Genomic DNA, 22,810 nt, shown 5'->3' on the forward strand with positions numbered 1-22,810 from the left:
GCGCATACATCAGCATTCTGCTACTGAATTTATAAAATGGCAAAAAACACGGCTTCAGGCTTGATTTGTGTAAATTTGGTCAAATAATTTCTCACTCTAGTTTTTTGGTTTTGTAAACAGTAACATTCAAAGACGTCCTCACTGACAGCCTGGACTATGTAAAGATAGATAAGCATGAGTAAACTGCAGGCTTTCTGCTCAAACAGAAGGCCTGTGTATGAATGGAATCAAATGCCAACTCCCTCTGTATATGTGAGGTTGTGTGCTTGTGTGTGTGTAAAAGGCCCACTACTCCTCTGTCTAAAGCTTTGCTGTAAACATTTCCAATTGTCTTCCTTCCATGTCTTTACATTCCTTGCTTGCTTACTGCAATAACTCATTAATTAAATAATGAAGAAATAAATAAACATAGTAGATAACATAGAATACATTCAAGTACAACAGTTCTTTAATACTGAAATGCAAGCAGGTTCTGCTTTTGCAGCTTGCACCACTCTACAGTCTGGTTGTTGGCTGACTGTTTGGTTTGTCGGCTACAGTACGTGCACAGCATATAGTCAGTAACCACATGCACCCCAATCATCTCAAAGCGGCTCTATGAGGTTAAGAGTTTTTGTTCTAGTTTGAGCTGTCATGGAGCTCAGTGACACCGGTGTGTTTCTGAGGTAACCTCACCTCACGCTCTACTGCCCATCCTAAACCTGGATGTCTTTGGTCACACGCTCCCAGGCGACCTCAGGTGTCTGAGGTTACACACCACAGGTTGCTTGAAGATTATTTGAAAGAGTTCAGAGGTTGTGGCCCTCTCATAGCGCAGTGAGGGTCCGGAAGAGCTGAGTGAGGCAGAAGACGGAGGCAGTGAGGGCGGTGCACTGTTTGGCTAGCAACTTGGTGCTCAGGTCCTGGCAACTGCGCTTGCTGCTTGCTCTCTCAGCTGCAAGACAGAAGTCCCGGAAAGAGCGGGCCACATCTGCCAGACCTGCAACTGCCTCGGCATTTCTCCGGTCACACCTGTCACAACCAGAGAACCAGAGGCATATACCTGCCAACTCCACCAGGGTCCGGAAACTGTCAGCAAGGGAGTGAAGCATTTCATCTGGGCTCTGTCCAATCCCCACTACTTTCTGGCATCCTGTCATCAGCCGCCGTGCTTCTATTTGGAGCACCCGCTTGTTCTCTGTAAAGTGGGCAGGGCAAGTGTCCCTTGGGTGGCGACCTCCATGGCCATACACCGATCGTTCAGCACCACTACTTTCCAAAATGGAAAGGAGCTGGTCCACATCTACACGGAGTACTTGGAAACCGGTTGGGGGTTCTGGGTAGCGCTGCTGGCCTAGCTGATTGATGGTATCCTTGTGCGTTTGAGATAAGAAACGGTCAGAGGCTTCAGACAGTGGTGAGAGGAGAGGGCTGAGCTCAGAGGTAGAGGACGAGAAGAGGATGGAGCGTGGGAAAGAGGGAGAGTGGGTGGAAGAGGAGGAAAGGAAGGAAGGGACAGGTGGAGAGGTCATGAGAGGAAGACCTGCCCCAGAAGTCTGAGTTACACCGCTGCTCTGAGTGCGGCAGGAGAACTCGTAGACAGTCAGCTCCTCATCAAAGCTGTCCCCACCACTGAAGCAGTTGGTATAGACCGCTGGGCAACCACAAGCATCCAGCGGCATCTGCACCCCTTCCATAACTGTCTCACACCCAGACACTAGCACAGAACTGCAGCCAAACTCAGGCTTCATGGGTGGGGTAGTCCCCACCTCGGCCGGGGACTTTGTCTGGGATGGATCCTCGCAGATGGTAAACACTCTGCAACCTGAAGAAAGCGTTTTTGACGAGTCGGAATTCGGCCCTGTAGGGCTATAAAGACCCACCAAAGGCCTGTCGCTACTGGTCCGACTCATTTTCTGTGACTGACTATGGAAAGGGAGTCCTGGCCCATTTAGATTCTGTGTGGTCACCACTATCGGAGGAGGGATAGAAGGTGAAGCATCGTTTATAGGGCCAGGAGTGGTCACCTTTAGGCCTGAAGTGTCTCTGTGGAGGCTGTTCACTACAGAGGCTGGAGGCTCTGTTATTGGTCCTGGTATGTTCTGGATGTGTCCAGTGTACAGAAGCTGATTTCGGTGATGGGGCTTGGGCTCAGTCTGGACAGGCAATAGAGCGCTTACTTCCTTCACCTCTGACACTGACTGAACACTCTTAACCGAAGCTGTGTCCACAAAAAACTCCCCATCCACCTCCGATCCTGTAACAGTTGTGTCTGAATCGTCTGATTCTGCAGCTGTGTCTATTGTTTGTGTGACGTCATGAACGTCCGTGACTTTGATGGTGATCTCGACGTCTTCCCTACTGCTGTCCTCAGCTGGGTGCTGAGCTACATTCTCCACATCTGCTTGGTTGAGGGTTTCCTGGGAGCGTGATAGATAAAAGGGCAGCTTTTGAATCTTCCCCCTAAGCGTAGATGCAGATAAGCGACCCATAATGCCAGGGGAGCAGGTCTGGAAGAGGAAGTGAGCTGGAGAAGGGGGCTTGTTAGAGAGATCGTGGATTGTGGATGTGCTAGCTTTTGCTAAGCTAAGACTAGCTGAGGTATCTTTAGCTTCAGGACTTGGTACGGTGGAATCACTTCTGGGTTTGTCTGTGTTTTGATTGGAACAGGAAGCACTTTCATGTGTGACTTCAGTTTTCAGTATAGCACCTGAATTAAATGTAGGGGATGTGACACTTGTTGCAGCTCCAAGCTTTGCAGTAATAGAGTTTATAGCACGAGTATAATCAGAATTGACTGAATGAGCTTCGGTGTTAATGAGAGACTTCATAGTCATTAGAGACTCACCTTTACCTGCTGTAGCAGAATTAACAATGACACTAAACTTTTTAGCTATAGCCCAGTCATCTTTCTTGTCTTTAGAACTGGAATTTAAAGAATTACTCACTTCATCATCATCATCAAAAACATTGTCTGAATTAGTGCTGTCGGTAACTTCGTCGCTTGTAGTCAGAATGGAACTTGGACCACAGATATCTTCATCCTTATTAACACTGGTGGCGACTTCTAAATGTAACTGTGCTTTGTTTGTGTGATTTGGTTTGCGATGTGGCATCTCCTCAGAATGAGATAAAGACATTTTGGTTGAGGTTCCCATGTTTTCACTGCCCTCTTCTTCCCTCACTAAACAGTCACTTTGGGATTTGTGAAGACATGGTGTTGCAGGTAGAGGAGATGAGGGTGGAGGGGGTGGTGGTGAGTATGATGGAGAGGTTGATTTTTCACACACATATTCAAGCTTACGTTCCTTTACGTATGAGTTTTGCTCTACAGAAATCAGATATGCTCCCAAAAGGCTATTACTGCTCTTTTTATTCACATCTGTCAAACATGGAGGCAGTGTGTTGGCCTCTGGCTGCCTTTTAGCACCTGTGAGTGGTCCCTTTGATGTGGATGCTTTCTTCTCCTCTTCATTCTTAACTTCCTCCTCACTGATTTTTGTCAAAAACATGTGACTAGAGTATGGCCCATTCCCCAACACATCTATTGCCTCCTCATTTTCCCCCTCCTCTTTCCCCTCACCAGTCTTCTCCTGTCCCTCCCCTTCCTCCTTTCCATCACCCCTCCGATCAGCACTCTCCTTCCCATCTGGATCCACCCGGCAGCGTACAACAGTGATGGTAGGAGATACTTCCTTCAGCAGATCTGTGACCGATTTGGATTCCATTGCATCTGGTTCCATCTCCATGTCTTGCTTCCTGGTCCTGGGAGGGACCTGTGGGTCTCTTGTCTGCTCATGAGACCCAAGACTACAAGGAGGGTCAGGTCCATGTGAGCGGGGTTTGGACAGAATGGGCTTTGACTCAAGCTGAGCTGGCTCCCCTTCAGAGTGAGTCAGGGAGGAGACAGTAGGACTGGGATTCTTGGTTTGCTCTGAAGGTTCAGGATCTGAACTCAGCATTTGTACATCATTGGCCTGTGCCAAAAGATTCTTATGAGGCCTATGAGAGGCCTGGTCCTGTGCTGATTCTGGATATGACACCCTAGAAGTGTAATCAGTTTCCATGAAGGAACGACGCTTACGGGATCTTTTTCTGAGCTGGAACAATGTCTCTCTACCTCCTCCTTCCTCGTCTACTCCTTTTCTGCCTTCGTCTGTCTTTCCATCTTTGTCTGCGTCTGTCACAGATACTCGGATGTCACCGAGGCCGAGAGTGCTGAAGAAGTCCAGTTTCATCTCACTGCAAGTATCTGTGAGAAATACAAAGGCTTCATCAAAACAGGTTGTATATCAAAATAAAAGTTTTGTTTCTCAAAAGAAGCTCATTGCCCGTGTGTTGTGTGAACAGTACACACAAGCAAGAACAGACTTACTGTACATAATCCAAATGACCTTAATGGCAAATTCATCTCTATTTTTGCTTGAAGGTAACTGTTATTAAAGCTGTCTGTTGTTATTTCATGAACTAGTTTTTTTTTAATCTAATAGTGAGTTGCACATCACTGTGAGTACCAAGAGTGTAGTTTCCACTGGGTATTTACACTTATTTGTACAGCTTCAGTTTGATTTACTAAAATTTCTCTAAACACTGTCTCCTTCACTGTGGTGCTCCCGGAGGTTTCTCTTTTCCCACTGGGTTTTTTGAGTTTTTCCTTCCCGAAGAAGGAGGGTCATAAAGGGCAGGTGATGCCTCGGACTGATCCACCGGACTGATCCACTGGCCTCATCGACTGCTGGACTCTTTATTAGATTGTTTGTTCGCTTACACTTGTTTATTTCAGTGAACTTTGTAAAGCACTATGAGACACTCTGTTGTGATATTGGGCTATACAAATAAAATTGAATTGAATTGAATTGAATTGAATTGAATTGTCACGTCCAGAGAATAGAGGAGATTATAAGTACCCTGAAATTATTGAACTCTAGCAGTTAAGCTTCACAAGAAGCAGTGACTGATGTGGAGTTTCATTCTACCTACATAAGCTCTGTTATCTTATTTGTGAGGGAGTTGGGACTGTATGCAGCATGCAGGCACTACTTACAACAAAAAGGTTTTGATTACTCCTCTGATTGTCTTTGGGGTTAAATAAATAATTTAATTTATGCCTTTATTTGCAGTTAACATTCTGCTAAAAAGATTTAACACAAAACAACGAATCAACAGCGAATAAAAGGACAGTTTATAGTAAAGATTGAAATACAACATTTGCTGCAAGTATCAAGGAAACTAAATGTGACTTTTAACTTTATCGTTCATTTTTAATTCAGAAATGTACATTCTTCTTTAAATTCCTAACCTTGTTTGACATATGATGTGACCATCATATGTGTAACAAGGTTAGGAAAAACTGCTTTAATCTTTAACTTGCATTGTATCTTATCTGAAAAGGACCCAGTAGCTGTCAAAATATCTGTCAAACGAATGTGGTGGAAGCAGAAAGCAGCATCAATTGAAGTAAAGTACCTCAAAATTGTACATGAGCATGGCTTACTTTCCACCACTGGACTATCAAATTTCTTTGGACAAGTAAGTGTAATGGATGAATGATGAGCTCTGAAGCCTCGATAGTCTAAATCTTTACAATCACTACCAATCAACCAGCATCACTCTTACAGGACGTATGGTCCGGAGTTTGGGCTTACATTGCATTGCTTTATAATACAATGCTGTATCACGTTTGTGGAGCATAAACATCAGCCATTAGATGGCAGCAAAAGCAGAATTAACAGCCTGTGCTTCCATCACTCTACAGGACTGAAAAGTGACAGAACATGCATGGGATCAACCACATGATGAAAAGAAAATCACCTCTTGGCTTGGCCCCCGAGGTGGGGTCTTCAGGTGAGGTGAAGCGGTCTCTAGCGTCAAAGAACTCCTCATCAGAGCTGCTGTCTCCGAAGCCTGGTGGCGGAAGAAGGATGGGGGTAGGCTCCAGGTTGGTCGCCTTAGCCTCATCTCCCTCCACCTCCTGCCAACCCTCTCCCTCATTATGTTGTAGGGGGCAGGGGAGGCTGCGGGCGCTGTCAGGGGTGATGTTGGAGCAGAGTTTATAGTAGCAGCGAGCGTCACTCTGGTCAAAGTTAAACACAAACTCCATGTGGGTGGAGAGGGAGGATGGAGAAGGGGTTAATAGATGTTCTTTAAAACTACCCTCCCCGCTTACGCTTCCTCCTTCACCTGCTCTTCTGTCCAACTTATCCATTTCTTTCAACACCTCCCTCCTTCTCCTCAACTCCTCCTCTTCATTGTCATCGTCCTCGCTGGCCTCCGGAGGGCTCGGCAGGAAGTCAACAAGGCGGGAGAGCTCAGCGAAACACAGGGAGTTGTCATCTGAGCAGAGGTTCGCTGAACATTTTTCGATGTAGGAGGTGGGTGTGAGGAGCTGGGGATCGGCTCCGTCACCTGACCTCCTGCAGACCTCCTCTTCCGTGTCTTGAGCTGTAAGGTGGATGAGAGGATGGGAGTGAGCTGGTGGAGGGGCGAGGAGGTGGGGCTGAACGCGCCTATGAGAGTAGGGATGAAGCTTAAGGGAAGAGTGGTTATGTGCATGAGTTTGTGAGTGATCAGAGGGGTGGATGGAGGAAGAGGAACATGAAATTAAGTCATCTTCCTCCAAAGCATCAAGCGAGTCACTGGAGGGGCTGGTGAGGACACGAAAGTCAGACTGGCAAGAATCTGAAGCTTCTGATACAGATGGCTGCTCCTCTGTTGCTTGCAACTCTGCTCCACCTCCCAGTTTACTTTCTCGTCCTATTTTTTCTTGTGCTTCCACCGAATCATTGTTCGTTATCTCGATGTGTATTTGCCAACCATCCTGCCCTCTCTCTGCCTCCTCCTTGTGCTCTGTATCTTCATTCTTACCTTCTCTGTTCTTGTCCAGCACAGACTTTCCCTTTTCGGTGTCGGTATCCTTTTCTTGCTTTTTATCCCCCCAAGGTTTATCTCCCTTTTCTTTGCCATCTTTGTTTCTCCTCCTGTCTCTGTCTTTCCTTTTTCTTCCATCTGGGTCTGATGAGGATCTGACACGAGGACAGGGCCTCTCATCATGAGACACCTGGGCAACCAACGGTTCCATGTCCAAGTCTGAGGAATCATCTGAGTCGCTGCCACACCGGGACACATAACCTGTGAACAGTTACCGACATAAAAACAGGACAGTTATTATTTAAAATTATTGGTTTGAAACTTCATTAACGTATTTACTTTTTGTGTACATTTCTCAAAATGTGTATCTTTTGTACCTTCCTCAGCAGACACTCTGTGCTTCTTGGAGTCATCTATCCACGGAAAGATGTTGAGGTTGAGGTCAACAAACACTCGACAGTAGCCTGCTATTAGGCAGGACATATCTTTGGCTGCCACTGACTCCAACAGCAATGTGATGGGCTTTGTATGAGAAAGAAAATAAAATGATATGAGATAAGACAAAAAGTCAAGTTTGAAGTAATTATTCCCTATCAGTAACACATCGACAATGGAGGGTCATATTAAGTTAAATGCTAATAGCAGTAATATTAAAGAGGCCTGGCAGTCAGCAGTTTGATTTGAGAGCTTCCAGCCCTCATAAGTAGCTATGTCTCCTCTGTCCAACCTCAGGTGCATCAATACATTTGCAAAATTACAGAACTCCATTAAATATGTAAATAAGATTCTCAGTCTTAACAAATAATGATTGTAATGCTGGTTCAAAATGACTAGTATGACTGGAATTTCCCCGTCATGGGGCTAATAAAGGAATATCTTATATTATCTTATCTTACATCCTGCTCTTACCTTGATGTCTTGCAGGTATATTTTGACCAGGCTGACCTTGTCGGATTCAGGCAACAACTCGATGCGTGTGATGCTGGTGAACTCTGTGAGGGTGGACAGGATGCTGAGTTTGTGGTTGACCACCTGACTCACCCCGTAGCGCGCCCCCACCAATAACGTTACCATGGACTCCCTGTCCTGGAGCTAAAGGGTGGGGGTCATTAGAAAGAAAGATGGACGAGGAGAAATGTATTAATGAGAACACTGAAACTTTAATCCACCAAATCAACAAAAAATGAAAATATATATATTTAAACATCTCTAAACCCACCATCATGGTGGCACTGAAGGATTTCCCACCAAACGACTTAAGATCACTCAGCTCCTCAAGGTAGTTTATCCGTGCCTGATCAGCTGACAGGCCCTTCTGCTTGGGATCGTACTGTGATTGGCTCTTCTTCATGTGGTAGCCGATGGCCTTCCTCAGATCTTTCTCTCGCATGTTCCTCAACAAGGTGGATGACACAAAGTTCTCTATGCCCCACGTCTTCCTGAGGCAACACACAGACACACAGACTGAGAGGGTCTGCTTGCATGTTAAGGACTGTTAAAGAGCTCAAACTGCATTCACTATGTGTGAATGTAGAGTTTATATGAATGGTATAGCAGCTCAAAAAACATGTTCAGTAATTATTCATTCATTATCACATGTAAATATTTAAGATGTGTGCATGTCTCACGTGATGATCTTCAAGTTGGTCTTTGGTGACTGTCCACAGGTCGCCAGTCTCTCCTGGATGTGCAGTGCAGCCAGTCGCAAGGCGGTGTTACACCTCATCTCTATTGCAAAGCGCTCTTGCAGCACGTCGTTCACCCCCTGACAGACACACACATACACACAGGACCACCCATGGTTCATAAACTGATAGTATGTCTCATTTGTAGTTTTTATTTACTTCTATCCACAACAAGAGGAGGTAATCAGCACTGGGCAGAGAGTTTCTTTCACTCGTGCAACATGGTGTATTTACAGTCCAGTTTCTGCTTGTTAAGTGACAAAAATCCTTGTTTTCCTCATTTTAATCAAGATACTACATGACAGGAATATATTGCTTTCTTTAAACCCACCAGACTCCAGTGAGAAAAACAGTAATTTTATCTTGCAGAACTGTCTATCGCTGCCTTGATTGATTATTTAGTTTGCATCATTATTTATCTTTGGTTCTTTAAAGGATTAGTCTGGATCCAACACAGTATTTCTTCAATACACTAACCCATCAATGCAGCTGTAGACCAGCAACTCCTCTTTTGTGAAGTAAAATTACTTCAGTTACTGTGTAATGTAATGGCTGTTTCTGGTTAAACAAAAAGGATCTTACAAGTCTATCCATTCCATAAAGTTCCCAGACATGTAGAATTACAATCTGAGCCTGTCAGTGGCAATGACAAGCACTTTCACTGGACATTGCTGTCCCCTTTGTGACTGCCAGCTGAGCCCAGTTTCAAAAGTTTTTGTACCTACTAGTCATTTAGAACCCAAAATATGTAAAAACAGGGTCATGTTTTAAAAATACTCAAGATGTCCTTTAAGTGCTGCAGCCTGGAGTTTATTTGTGGGTCAGAGTTTCATCAGTCTACCTGCAGGTAGAAGTACTCAAAGGCAGTTGGATCCTCCTGCAGCAGCATCTGGGGGTTTTTGGGCATGAAACAAACACGGAACAGACACCTGTAGTCATGGGCCTCTTTCTTCTGGACCACCTGAACACACACACACACAAATGCACACCTTGCTTCAAATGTGGACATTTGAATACAGGTAATAGCGTTAGTGCTGCCACAGGTGAGACCACTAATTGTTAATGTGTAGGTGCACACCTGCTGTATCCTCTCCTCCTCATGTAGCAGCAGTAGTTTGTTGATGCTGTGCTGCTGCTCCAGCATCAGGGAGAAGTGCTCAATATGGCTCAGAGAAAGCTTTTCCTTCAGCGTCATCACAATGTCCTGATGCACAAAGAAAATCTCATCTTGAGAGACAATATTTTATAGCATCAGGAAAAAAAAAGCTGAGGTGAGCTGAGCTGAGGTTTGTAGGTCTAAATGAAGCAAAGGGAAGTCTGAGTAGTTGGGAAACGTACAGTATATCAAATATTTATCAAAACTGCAGGAGTGAGTGAATCACATCAGTTGTAGCTTTTAAATTAGATTATAAATTCAATCTAATAGCATCTGAGTTACATGGACATTTTAAATATGAAGCTTAATGCAGGCTTGACATTACATCACAGCTGAGAACAGTCTCCTTGTTGTGACTCTTCTGTCAAGCAATTTTGAGTGTGAACATTGGATTCAGTTTATGACTTCATTAAAGATCACAGAGAAAAGTTCCATTACATAACCACATTGTGAACCAGTATCCAGTATACGGACAACATGAAGTTGGTAATAAATAGGACTGGATATCAGAATAGTAGAGTGGGTCATTGTATACTGTATTACCTTGACTGTGGTGCTCGGTTCAAATTTAAAGGCCTTGGTCTGCCCATTCTCAAGATACACCTTCAGAACGTTAGGCAGGAAGAGCAGAGAGTTACCCTGCAACAAACATAAACATGCATATTACTTATGCATTTCATGTGCATAGACAACCCTACCTACACATACAAATATGCAATGAAGACCAATTCACATGAATTGCAAAAGGTTGTAAAAATGCCTTTTGATAAAATCTGAAATATGTTTTTAGAAGTGATCATGCAGACTTTTGCAAGTCTAACTTTGTCAACTAGGTTGCGCCAGAGTAACAGAAAAACTATTTGAAGACATTTTCTAAGTACTTCTGCTGTTACACTCCAAATAATTGCAGTTTTGAATCACGAGGAAGCCAAGTTAACAAAATGAAATAGGTTTACACATCCCAACATACTTACACAAGGAAAGCGAGAGCTTAGCCTCATCTCATGCTCAGCTCCTCTCACAAAGCGTTTCTTCCGTCATACCCTCCGGCCTGTTTCTGTCAGCCCAGCTTGTTCTCTGTGGTGAGTCATCTTCCCCTGCCTCTTTCCTTTTCTCTTCATCATTTTAGAAAGTGTTTTTCTGTATTGACACTGTGATGTAATGCAACATTGATGTCTGTATGTTTTGAAGTTGGAGAGCTTTCAAATTTTAGACAACCCCTCCCTTGTCACTCTCCCATCTTCCATTTCTCTCTTCCTCTCCCTTTTAACGATGGCTTGTCCCCCAACCCCCCGTCCCTCCCCAGTCTTTTCTCTTTCTGTACCCGTCTCTTTAATCTGACGCTTACTGTCCTGTAATCACAGACATTAGGACTGGGGAATGAGGCAGATATCGATCTGTGTTTTCTCTCTGATTAGTAATGGGCACTCCAGCCTCTGTGGTTTCCCTCCTCCAGCTAATTTAACATCCGCTGGCAGGATGAGAGCTGTGACCAACCAGAGCCAGGCTTAAGAGACAGTGTCTACAGTTTGGAATCATACTGACCAATTATAAAGTTGGAGTTGGAGTTCTCACAAATGTGTCAAACATTTTTACTTTCTCATAAAACATTTGCAAACAGCAGTTTACATCACTAACTAGCTTGCAGACTTTCTCTGCATGAGCTGGCACACTGAAGTACATCCTGGTGGGTTGCTGTCACCTGTAGATCAGTTTAATAGTGTGACACTATTGCTTGGACTGCGTTCTTGAGCTGCTGATTATTTTCTTTTCGTTTGGTCAAGAAAATCTCTATTTCAATTTCTCAGACCTCAAGGTGACATGTTCAGATGTCTGGTTTTGTTTGATCAACAATCCAATAGTTGGATACGTCCTGTCCCATGCTCTTTCACTCACCTGAGAGTGTCCATTGACTTCTACCTCCTCAGCAAAGTGAACTTTCACTGGGTTGGATCTGAGCTTGGCCCTTTTCTCTGGTGTGATGAATGATGACTTTGGGCCCTGAGGATATAAATCAATAATTCAGTCATTTCGCTGTCGACATTAAAACAATTAGACGACTCAAAATAACTAATACACTGTTGCCCATAAAGTTGGAATAACATGTTTTTTTAAAAAGTTTATAAAGTGTATATCTTCTCAACTTTATTGATCAAACTCTTCCAAACATATCACAGTGAAACTTAAACCACAATTAACCTTTGCAAACTGTGTCTTCAGGCTTTAACAAAATTGGGGGTATTGAACAATTATTCCAACTTTATGGGCCACAGTGTCAAACCAAAAGGGCAATGTTATCAATGAAGTAGAGTTTATACAATGTATTGAGGAAAAGACATATAGGTGAATAGGACATAAAGATGGGTACATCCATTTTTAAAAATGCATTCAGGCAGTAATAATAATACTATTTCATTTTCTACACAAGCATCCAAATAAAAACTGTCCATTTGGTAGATTTATTAAGGAGACCTAACTCCTGCATACTGCACGATAGAATTATTGGTTTTGCCAATGTGGACGAGTGGCTTTGGAGAGAGTGATATAAACTGTTATAGACTGTTTCTGGTTTAACAAAAATGACTTTACAGGTCTATCTCCTTTCCATAATGTTGACAGAATAACATTACAGAAAGAATGAAACATCTGAACTGGCAAAAACAAGGACTTTAAGTGAATATACTTTGATTGGGTCCTGTTGCCCCAAAAGATTACATTGTAGCCATTTTGCGGCTCCAAAACTTGTTGGAACTGGTCATTTAGGCACCAAAATGTGTACAAATAGGACCAAAGTTTAAAAGCATATAAGTTCTCCTTTGAAGCCCAATAAAGATTTCTTGGAGGAGCTGTGAGCTATTAATCAGACGGTGGAGGTGCTTCCATCAGCAGGGCCACTGATGAGAAGCACTGAGGAGCAGTGCAAAGGCATACGTCACCCCTCAGACACACAGGTACACGACTAACACGCACACTCACGCTCACACACACACACACACACACACACACACCGTGTGTGTCTGTCTGTGAGACTGTGGGGGCAGCTTCAGAGAGTGTAATGTGCTGTTGCTGTTACGCTGTTAGACTTGCTGTTCGTGGTGGGACCTTGGAGACAGGACGCTTGTTAGCAATGGCGCCTGACCCTAAGTGTCACTGACATGCTGATTGATGGGTTTCTTCACAACATCAATTTAAAATCCCATTGATTCAGAGACACTAAACAGCTATGGTATGTGACCATGTGTACATATACAGTACATGCCTGTGTATGTGATGAAACAAGAAAAGTTAATCTAAAATCATCCAATTAAGTGTCCATCACTGTAACTTTGTAAAATAATGTGCGTGCATGTGATTGTGTGTGTGTGGTTACTTCGATACAGCAGACTTACCAGCATTGTTCTGAGGATGGTCATTGTCAACGAATCTTGACACTCCCTGAAACAACATAAAGGGTGACTGGTGAGGTTTGCATAATGTTAAACAGCCTTTTGTGGTGTATAATCATTCTGTGTGCGTGTGCCTGTGAATGCAGCTGTTGGTGTAGACCTGATTATTTCAGCAGCTTGCTCTGGGGTCAGGTCATCGACGGCGACGTTATTGATCTTCACAAGCTGGTCGCCAGGGATGAGCCGACCATCTGCAGGACCACCTGGATACACAAAATGTCCTTGTGTTGTTATGACTGAGGGTGTTCCATCAGCCTGCATTCATACTGCAACTGGGATTGATGACAAGCAGCACTTTGTATTCTAGTAATCTCCTTTCATCTCACACTAATGCATAATTTTTCACACAGCTCTCCAAACCTAACCATTCGGCTGCAGGGAGATCAGCAATCTTCTCACTGTACATCCAGTTTGAGGTGTGTCAAGCACCTGAATAGCTCTCCGCCTCAGTTAGCACCCTTCCAACTCCCAGTGTATAACATCAACGGCACCTTTCCTTTCCTGTACCTAGGTCAGGTGATGTCACCACTATTAGGAAAGGCTAACATTGGGGTGAAAGGCTTCTCTCAGTAGGATTTGGGTCAGTAGTGAATAGATGTCTGAATGTGTGTCATGTAGTTGTTTTTCAGAGATGAATAGAAGGCAAACATTATACAGTCTGAGCTGCTGGGAAATATGAACACCAGTTCTACAGAGTTGTGATCAGAAGTTACAACAGCTACACTTGGTTGCAGCTTCTCGACAACTCGACTCAATAGATGATGCTGTCTCATATTGTGCACGTCTAAAGAATAGGTTCACGTTTTCTCCAAATCTGTTTTCTTCCAGGTCTGGTTGTAAGAAGCTTTTCTTGCTGTAATCATTCCTCCTGTTCTCTCTGGCCTTTAAAAGTGCTCCTTTCAAAATGTCTTTTTAGTATAAAAGTCCTTCCTTCACTGCAGCACAAAATAGGAAGGAAACACAAGGAGGGAGTACTGTACTAAAAAAGCAGTACCTTAGGGAAGATTCCCACTCTGCTGACTGCTGAGGCCTCATATTGACTAAAGATAAACTTTGGAATATATTTCGAATTTTGTCCCTATCATATGGAAATGCCTCAATAAGGGAATGGTCTGAATGGTCAGTATGGAGAGGAGATGGAGAAGCAAAGCTAATCTCAAACTTCATATGGGCATCTGATAATTGTTTGAAGACTGATCAGATGTTTAAGTGCTCTCTGGTCATGCTATTACTGAAAGTCCTGTTCTGTACAGAAACGGACATATAAATAAACTGAGACACTAAATTTGGAATTTGGAATGAGAAGGGCATTGCATTAGTGAAGCTCAGTCTTACAATATCAGATGGAAGCATAGCAAGGAATGTTTCCAGTGTTTTATGCCAACATGCTGAATACTGGAAAGATTTTATTTATGGAGTTACTAATAGCTGTCACTCAAGGTTTGTATATTTTATTCATACAAAACTTTACAAGGTACTTCTTTGTTATTCAGTTAATCAAATGTTATGTCTTTATTCATTTCTTCACAGTTAATATACTAGGAGAGTGTGTAAGTTTATTTTCATGTACCGTCACAAAAGCATGAATGGTGTCTTTGGACATAATAAAAATGTTGAAAGACAAGTTGTAATTTGAGGCAATATGTAGTAGTTCTGACAAAAGGTAGCATTCATGACTTCATGTAGGTACAGAAAATACCTAAACTGTGCATAATCTATGGATACTGTGTCTGGGTTTATAAAGGTTTATCTTATCTTATCTTATCTTATTACTATAGGCAGCATAGAACATCAGGGAACCCTCCAATGCTGACTTATTTACTTGTCATACAGGTTATTACTTAATGTTACATCCAAAATGAACACAGACAGGTGCAGGTGACACTGATGGTTCAGATAATGCTTCTAAATAAAGGATTCATAATTCATTGTCAAGATGCTACAGCATGTGCCTTAGTGAGGCCACTGGAGACATGAGCAACAGTGTGTGAGTGTGTGTGTGTGTGTGTGTGTGTGTGTGTGTGTGTGTGTGTGTGTGTGTGTGTGTGTGTGTGTGTGTTGTGTGGGTGTAGCAGAAGCAGATGGCGACAGAGCAGACTCGAGCCAGACAGGAGAAAGCGAGGTAATCTGGACCCCGGACCTCAGGGGGATTCAGATCCTTGTGACTGCAGCTCAACAGCAAACTGCACTTCAGTGTACGACAGCAATTCTGCAAATATTTAATATTACACTTATATTTAATATAAGCCTATATCAAATATAAGCAGAATGCAATATAGAGTACGTATTCAGTGACTTTTAAATATTGATGTAAAGATGTTTAACATGCACTGCATTTCTGTAAGTTATACAAACATTTTGAAATCAAGATCTCCTTTCTGTTTTATATAAAGAGAGGGAAACCATATCATTGTCATAAGCTGTAGTACATTCATGAATGTAGCATGTAGATATACAGCTTTATGACAATGTTTATTATTGGAGAAGTAGCTCAATGTATATTATATGCACTATCTATCTATTCATATTCTTAATATTCTAATACAACTTTTATTCTTCTTTTCTCCTATTTTTCCTTTACACTATACCCAAATTGCTCATGATTAATAGCCAGTGAAAATGTTGGTGCACCACTTATTGGCACAAATGTAACCTACAGCATGCTGTATTTCTATTAGCATGTCCACAGCTGTGGTATTAACCTTTACATATTTTTAGTTCAACTGCTGTTAAAACAATGTCAGAATTACATTTTTGGCCAATTACTTATTATGGCCACTCAGAGGACTAAATCTTTGAATGATTCACTACAGGGCAGTCACTTCTAAACAAAGGATTGTGATGTCTGTATGTAGATCATATTAAAGATATTGGATATGATGATGAATGATTCTACTTATGAATATCACTGAGGGACTGTAAACCTGCAGCTCTCCTTCAGATGTGACAACAATAACAGCAGCCCGGTGCTGGAGAGTAACTTACTGAACAGAGGAAGCCCTTTAAAACGCTGCAGCATTAGTGTTGCATCACTCTTTCTGCAATCTGTGCAGTCAACTAGGCTGGCCAATAAAACAGTCTAAATAAAATTTATGCTGATACTGATGATGAACTTTGTGGATTTTTTTCTCAATATGGTAAAATGTAACAGCTCTTCACACAGCAGAAACAGACGAGACAACTGCCAGTCAGCCTGCGGTTTTTGGTGGTGATTTGGATATCTCAGAAACCAGAAGGTGCAGATTAAGATGATTAATATGCCATTAGACAGCCTGTCAGAATATTTTAAACTATATTCTAAACCAAGCCACGTCTGCACAGTTAAATGCTTACATTATGTAATTCTATTGATGTTAATAAACTATTTTCTAAGTATAACTAATCTTATAACTACTCTTCCAACTGTCAGAACTGCCAAATTATATATTGTGGTAAATATCTATATTGATCAATGTGGGAAAAAGAAAATTCACATTCATTCATATTTTATGTCATACCACCCAGCCCTGCAATCATCACACAAACTGAGAATCATTAATAGGAGTGTACCACGGAAAACATGCGTCAGATTCAAGTTTTATGTTGACCAGAGATCCCCTGAGTTGACCACCTAACGAGTTCCCCCATGTACTGCATAACAGAAAGTACATCTAGTCTCCAGCAGAGTTTCAGTTTGCCTTGTATACTGGCCAGAGGCCTGCAGTGGTCTGGCACAGCTCCACTATTATGTTTGCTGAGGAGAATATTGCTCTATACAAAATAAGAGACGACAGAGGTGTGTGTGTGTGTGTATTTAAGTGTAAGTTAAATAGACAATGAGCTAAATGGCTTTTGCTCTACAAGCAAATGATAGTTCTGGTTCAATATGTATGAATTACATATGTAACAATTCAGCTCTTGTCCCAGCAGCAGACCCTTAGGTTTGTCCTACATTTGTGACAGTGCGACCGTAACTAACTACCTGAATGGGTGGACAGGTTGCCCCCCCCCCAGTGGTGTTGCCACAGGGACTCAGCACCTACTAACTAAACATTAGCACCTGTGCCAGTCGGGCAGGAGTCTGACAAAGCAGACCAAAACAATGCTGACCTTGGCAATGGAAACTGGCCCATAGAATGTGATCTCCATAGGGGAAGGATCCTGAGCTGGTACTGGGGAAGATAAGAGGTAGCTAGGCTCACCCAAACATGCAGAGTCAGCAATGAAATCAAACTCCCTGGTACTGAATAGTGCTGTATTTCGTCTACTCATGAGTTGTCCTGGGTAAAAAGTGCTGCACTGGTTTTTAATAACAAGAGGAACAAAGTATAAACACAACAAGGCTTATACATGTCATATCAGATCACTTTGATTCAAAGTTCAGTGATCAGCTTTACAACTGTTCCCTTGGGTGAATACCTCATTCATGTTTTGTTTGCACTAGCTGAAGACCGCAGATCTAATTTGTACTTTTCTTTTTTGCTCCTCTATGTTCACCTGGGGTGACCTCCTGAACGAGGAGGGGGCTCTCGGAGGACAGCGTGAGGCCATGAGAGTTAAGGTTCGGGTCTCGTTGGATCTGAATGTTGAACCGGAAGGGATAATTCCTCTGGTCAGAACCACTGGACTCTGCTGTCTTCCCATCCACTGCAACCCGGTCTCTGGAGAGAAGCAGGTGGACATTAAGAAAAATAATTCATTCACAATGAAATCTCACCTTGTGTATCATGTATTTACATTCCTGCTCTGGCAGTTGTGTAATGAACATCTTGTGCATATTGCAAATAAGGACAGATAGAATGAATACAATAGACAGTAGCTAAATATAGCACTGATGATTTGTTCTTTGGTGGACACAGCTAATGTAGATGGCTTGGTGGGCCACTAATGTGGACAGAGGTCACAGTTCCCCTGACTACAGTTCTCTGGTTTCCATGGATCACTGCTTGTTAGGGCTTGTCAAGTTTGTTAAAGTTAGTTCATGTGTTTTATATTTCCTTATATTATATTATTGTGGCGTTCAGCTTTTTCCTCTCGTTTTGTTTTAGTGTTTCCCACTCCTGTGATGGTCTGCCCCGCCCTGATTGTTTCCACCAGTGCTCCCTTCCCTGGTGTACATATTGTCTGTATTGATCTGTCCTGTGCCAGATCTTGTTGTGCCGAGCGTTCCAGCATCATAGTCAGTGTTAGTATCTTGTTGAGACTGTAAGATATATGCTATATAAATAAAGATTGATTGAAGATGTTATGTGGTCCCCGTGTTTTCACATACAGCAGCCTTGCCTCGCCCCATCAAAATACATGAAGGTCAGATGAATGGAGAATCAAAAACAGGGATTTACCTGCTCAGAGAGTGAGACCTGCTGCCCAAGTCTCTGGACCGTCTTAACCATCTTCCCACCACCTGCTCCACCCGGCTGGTCCTACGGGACGGAGAGCGGCTCCTGTCCTGTACCTCCATTTACCTTCCAGGGGACAAAAGTCAGAGGAGTCATACATACTGTATATTGGGTTAAAAGACCCCATATTACCAACATAGTGCTAGTTAAATGTAAAATCCAACTCCAGTCCAACTCCATCAGATCTTTGCAATCAGAATACAAGATGCAACTAAATTGCAGGAGAGAAAAAAACTTGGAAAATGAAATGCTTCACACACACACACACACACACACACACACACACATACACACACATTAGGCTTGGCAGTGGGACGTCTGGGCAGTAAACATGGGCTGAGGCCAACAATGATGTCACTGTGACTTCATGCAGCCTAAAGGCTCTTTGTGAGGGTTGTGAGCAGTACCTTGCATGCTGCGTTCACCCATCAATGAACATCAATATGGTTAAGTTCTAATTATCAATAACGACGGTTTCTCCTTTATATTAGTCCCTGTGGTGTTGGCTGTGAGGCAGGTGGTCATCATAAATGACTGTTGACAGGATGTGGTGGTTACTGTGTTGGAAGTAATGGACATGGATCGCCTCTGGTGTCTGTGGGGTTAGTCTGGAGATTACATGGACCTGTAGCTGTGAGTTAATGGAGTCTTTGTGGAACTGGGCAATATTTTAGATGTTGCCATATCAGCTTACATACACTCATTGAGGCCTACAGACATTAACTGGCCAAAATACTTAAAAATGGACAGGGTTGCATTTAGGGCTACAGCTAACAATTTCATTATTGATTAATCTACCAATTATTTCTTCGAATAATTTTTTAGCGTCCAACGGGACATTCAGTATTACTTGTTTTATTTGGCCAGCAGTAAAAAATCCAAACATATTCAATCTACCATCATATTGACAAAGAAATACAACAAAAGCTAAAACCAAGAGATGTTTGGCCTTTTGGTTTAAAAAACAACTGAAATTATTTATTAATTATCAAAATAGCTCAATAAATTCATAGCAGATACATTATTTGTATGTTGAATGATTTATAGACTAATCATTTCAGCTCTAGCTGTATCTACAATACATCAGCATGTTTGTCAGTGCACACAGTCCACGTCCATAGTCTGTGCAGTCAGAAACTCTGGTCCGTGCACATACTTCTGAAAACCTCCACATTACAAAATTTAAGCCATGTGGTCTTTTGGGCCCTCACAACTACTAGGATGTAGCAAGTATCATTTGGGCTTCAGTGGATTTCCATAAATAAAATATAGATGATATACTTACTAATTTAGCTTTTAACACTCCAAATATACTTTGTTTCATGGTAAGGATCACACACACTAAACTATGTTGTTTGCTGATTTGTGATTTACAGTTGATCCACTTTCATGCTTATTCTCGTTAAGTGAACTAACACAGGCTCATCAAAAGACCATCAGGGAGGACAAACATTTACTCTCAAAGTCTTTCGCTCACTCATTACACACACGCACACACACAGGCAAAACCTTCCTCTGACTGAGGCAGTCAGACAAAGACTTGGTCATTAGCTGTTACCTAATACGTCCTCCACATCATCAAAGGCTGAATCTACTAGACTGAGCTGGGAAACAGATTCTCATATAGTGTTCATGTTTTCAGACTGAAAAGAAGATAAGCAGCAGTTAATGATTAACTGCAGATGAATGAATGAATAATTTACAGCAATTAATCAGTTATTTATTAATCAGTGGTCAAAAACGTGCATGCATAAGCCAAAAAAAGAAAGAGTGGAAATGTGGCTGAACGGATGATAATTGCAGATAATTTAATGAACTCATGGATGAATGGGTGAATGATGTCAGCAGGCATGTTGTGTCCCTCAATGAGCAGATGCAGGAAGAATCTCCCCAATACAGACTGCTGATGATGTGCATTAACACCATCCATTAGAGAAAACAAGAGGGTGGGGAGGAGAGGAGAGGAGAGGAGAGGAGAGGAGAGGGGGAGTTACATATCTGAAGAAAGAATAGAAGAGGAAGATGTCCAGACCATCATCAGGTACAGTGTAATGAGACAAGCGAGAAAAAAAGTGAATAGTAGGAGGACAGGACAGAGAGATAAAAGGTGAGAGAGGAGGAGGAGGGCTTAGTGATGAACGTGGTGAGTGACACAGCCGGACAGCAATGTCTCCTGGGGGATCTTGAGTCATAAGCACATTATCCATCCATCTGTCTGTGAATGCCCCTCTCCTGCTTCTCTCTCTCTCTCTTTATCCTGCCTGCCCCTCACTTCCATAGCTGGCTCTTCCTGTTTGCCATGCTCACTGTATCTCCCTTCTCAGGTTACACACACGCAATGCAGAAGTGTGCTTAGTTTTACGAGGGTCAGAGTAATCCACCCAGCTCACCGGCATGGTGATCTCAGGAGTGAAATGAAAACATAGACAAATATAAAGCCAAGTTAAGATCCTGAAGCTCTGAACTCATGGATTTGCAGAAGAGTTAGTTCATTCTCAAAGTGGATTATATTCAGTGCTGGTTTACAGCCTGTTCTTTTGTCTTTCTTTTGTTTTTTCATTTCAAATGTCAAACACTGGAACCAAGCCATCATACACACCTACAGTAATCCCCTCCAATCCCATAAACTTGTTTTACTTTCTTTGATTTATTATACTGATGAAGTAAGAGCCCCGTGGTCCAGTCTGATAAAACCAGCGTTCTCAACAAAAGATCAAGACTGGAAATGTCTGCAGATTTTTTTAAGAGGTGTAACATTAGAGGCTGTTGGCAATATGATACTGTGCTTCTCTCTAACATCAGTCACAAGACACATCGCATTTCTCAACCTTACACTTTTCATGAATATCCTTGGTGCATCCATTGTTGGCAGATACTATTGTTTGTCATTACGGGAAGATGAGATTTTACAGGGTAACGTCGATAGTTTGAAGCCTGCAATGGCTGCAACGTGATCCTTTGGGGCAACAAGCAGGTCCACTAAAAGTGCTTGTTTGATCCACTGACAGGCTCAGAGTGTTATTCTAAGTGTGTGACAGCATTATGGAAAGGATCCCTACAGAGAGAGACCTGGAAGATCCTTTTGGTTTAACCAGAGACAGCCTCTTTATCACTCTCGTCAAAGCCACCAGACCCCACGAACAAAAACAGTAATACTACCTCACAGAACACAGCAGCTGCTGGTCTACCGCTTTTGGTTAGTTTGTTTGTGTTATTATGTATCAGAACAAAAATTGTGCTGGATGTGAGCTGACCGTTAAAAAAAAACAAAACATAATCACACAATAACATAAACAAAATAACCAATTAAAACAAAGCATTTCCTTTCCATTGCTTTGCAGTCATTGCTATCCATTTTGGATAACAGCTTGATGAGTCATGGGATAGAAGCTGGAAAGGAAGGCTTGAGACTTGAGGGCTTCTAGGTTGAACCCTGGCCTGAACTTCAGTTCACTCACAAGACAAACAACAATCCACTGTTGCCTTTTACTTTGAGTTTGTCTAGTAGTCACACGGAGACAGAGACAAACCGTGACATCATGTACTGTAGCAGCAGGCGGGGAGAGTTGCTTTCTGACTGTGATGTTTCACTAAGTTAAAGAGGAACTACCATGACAGAGTAGGACACAAGCGTAACACACATTTAACGCCTTTTCACTATCTGATGTATCAGGGAAAATCTCTACTTGTGCTGATGCACATATGCATTACAATGGTTAGGAAATCATCTCTCATATTTCTGTGGTTTCCTTATATAAACTGAAGCTGGAAATGTTACATTTGACATACTGCTCCACTTGATTTAAAGGAAGAGGCCGACATTTGGGGAAAAACACTTGTTTTGCCAAGAGGTGGATGAGAAAAGAGAAATAAATTCTTGTATGCACCCAGTACAGACAACAATCTTTATCTCAGTCAAGAGTAAATGTTAAAAAAATGTCCTACATTTTGATGCACAAGATCAGAGTCATATTCTATATTATTCTGTGCCATAATTATAAAACATGCAGAAAAAAAATACTATGGTCCCAAACTGTTTGGCTTGAATGAATGTCTGCTTATACAAATCATGTCGACCAGTTCAACCAAACAGTATTTCTTATTTTTACGTTTGAATCATTTTTCAAAAGCCACGATAATTCAGAAATGCCATTAATTGTCTATCAATTTACAGGAAGGAAAATAAAATTTGAAATTTCCATTTTTTTTCCCTTGCAGATCATCTCACCAGATGATAATCTTGTGAGGGCACGGTGAGGATTTGTGAGGATCAGGACCCCCAGGTTTGAACTGACTGGT

The 22,810-nt window shown here is 42.3% G+C and overlaps 2 protein-coding genes across 2 annotated transcripts in view; one reads left to right on the forward strand and one right to left on the reverse strand.

Moving 5' to 3' along the window:
* exosc9 (exosome component 9) overlaps window positions 1-22,810 on the forward strand; it is a 360,435-nt gene that overhangs the window by 101,095 nt on the left and 236,530 nt on the right. The gene's annotated exons all lie outside the window — the stretch shown is intronic.
* LOC139199164 (uncharacterized) lies at window positions 807-18,573 on the reverse strand. Its single transcript, XM_070828190.1, has 16 exons — window positions 18,455-18,573; window positions 17,610-17,773; window positions 13,234-13,336; window positions 13,077-13,122; window positions 11,584-11,688; window positions 10,231-10,326; window positions 9,610-9,735; window positions 9,373-9,492; window positions 8,475-8,611; window positions 8,066-8,285; window positions 7,756-7,938; window positions 7,224-7,368; window positions 6,177-7,107; window positions 5,791-6,128; window positions 3,963-4,231; window positions 807-3,902 (listed from the first exon to the last, which is right to left on the reverse strand). The coding sequence occupies exons 1-16, from the start codon at window positions 18,571-18,573 to the stop codon at window positions 807-809; spliced, it is 6,198 nt and encodes a 2,065-aa protein (XP_070684291.1).

This window comes from Pempheris klunzingeri, chromosome 3 (genome assembly GCF_042242105.1).
Source record: "Pempheris klunzingeri isolate RE-2024b chromosome 3, fPemKlu1.hap1, whole genome shotgun sequence".
Taxonomy (NCBI): Eukaryota; Metazoa; Chordata; class Actinopteri; order Acropomatiformes; family Pempheridae; genus Pempheris; species Pempheris klunzingeri.

Excerpts from the sequence above, each read along its gene's own strand:
- LOC139199164 (XM_070828190.1), bottom strand. The coding sequence starts at position 18,573 with ATGGAGGTACAGGACAGGAGCCGCTCTCCGTCCCGTAGGACCAGCCGG. Across the intron at positions 10,327-11,583 it reads AAGTCAATGGACACTCTCAG|GGTAACTCTCTGCTCTTCCT; the intron begins GTGAGTGAAAGA and ends TGTTTGTTGCAG. Across the intron at positions 3,903-3,962 it reads GGCCTCATAAGAATCTTTTG|AATCCCAGTCCTACTGTCTC; the intron begins GCACAGGCCAAT and ends GAGCAAACCAAG.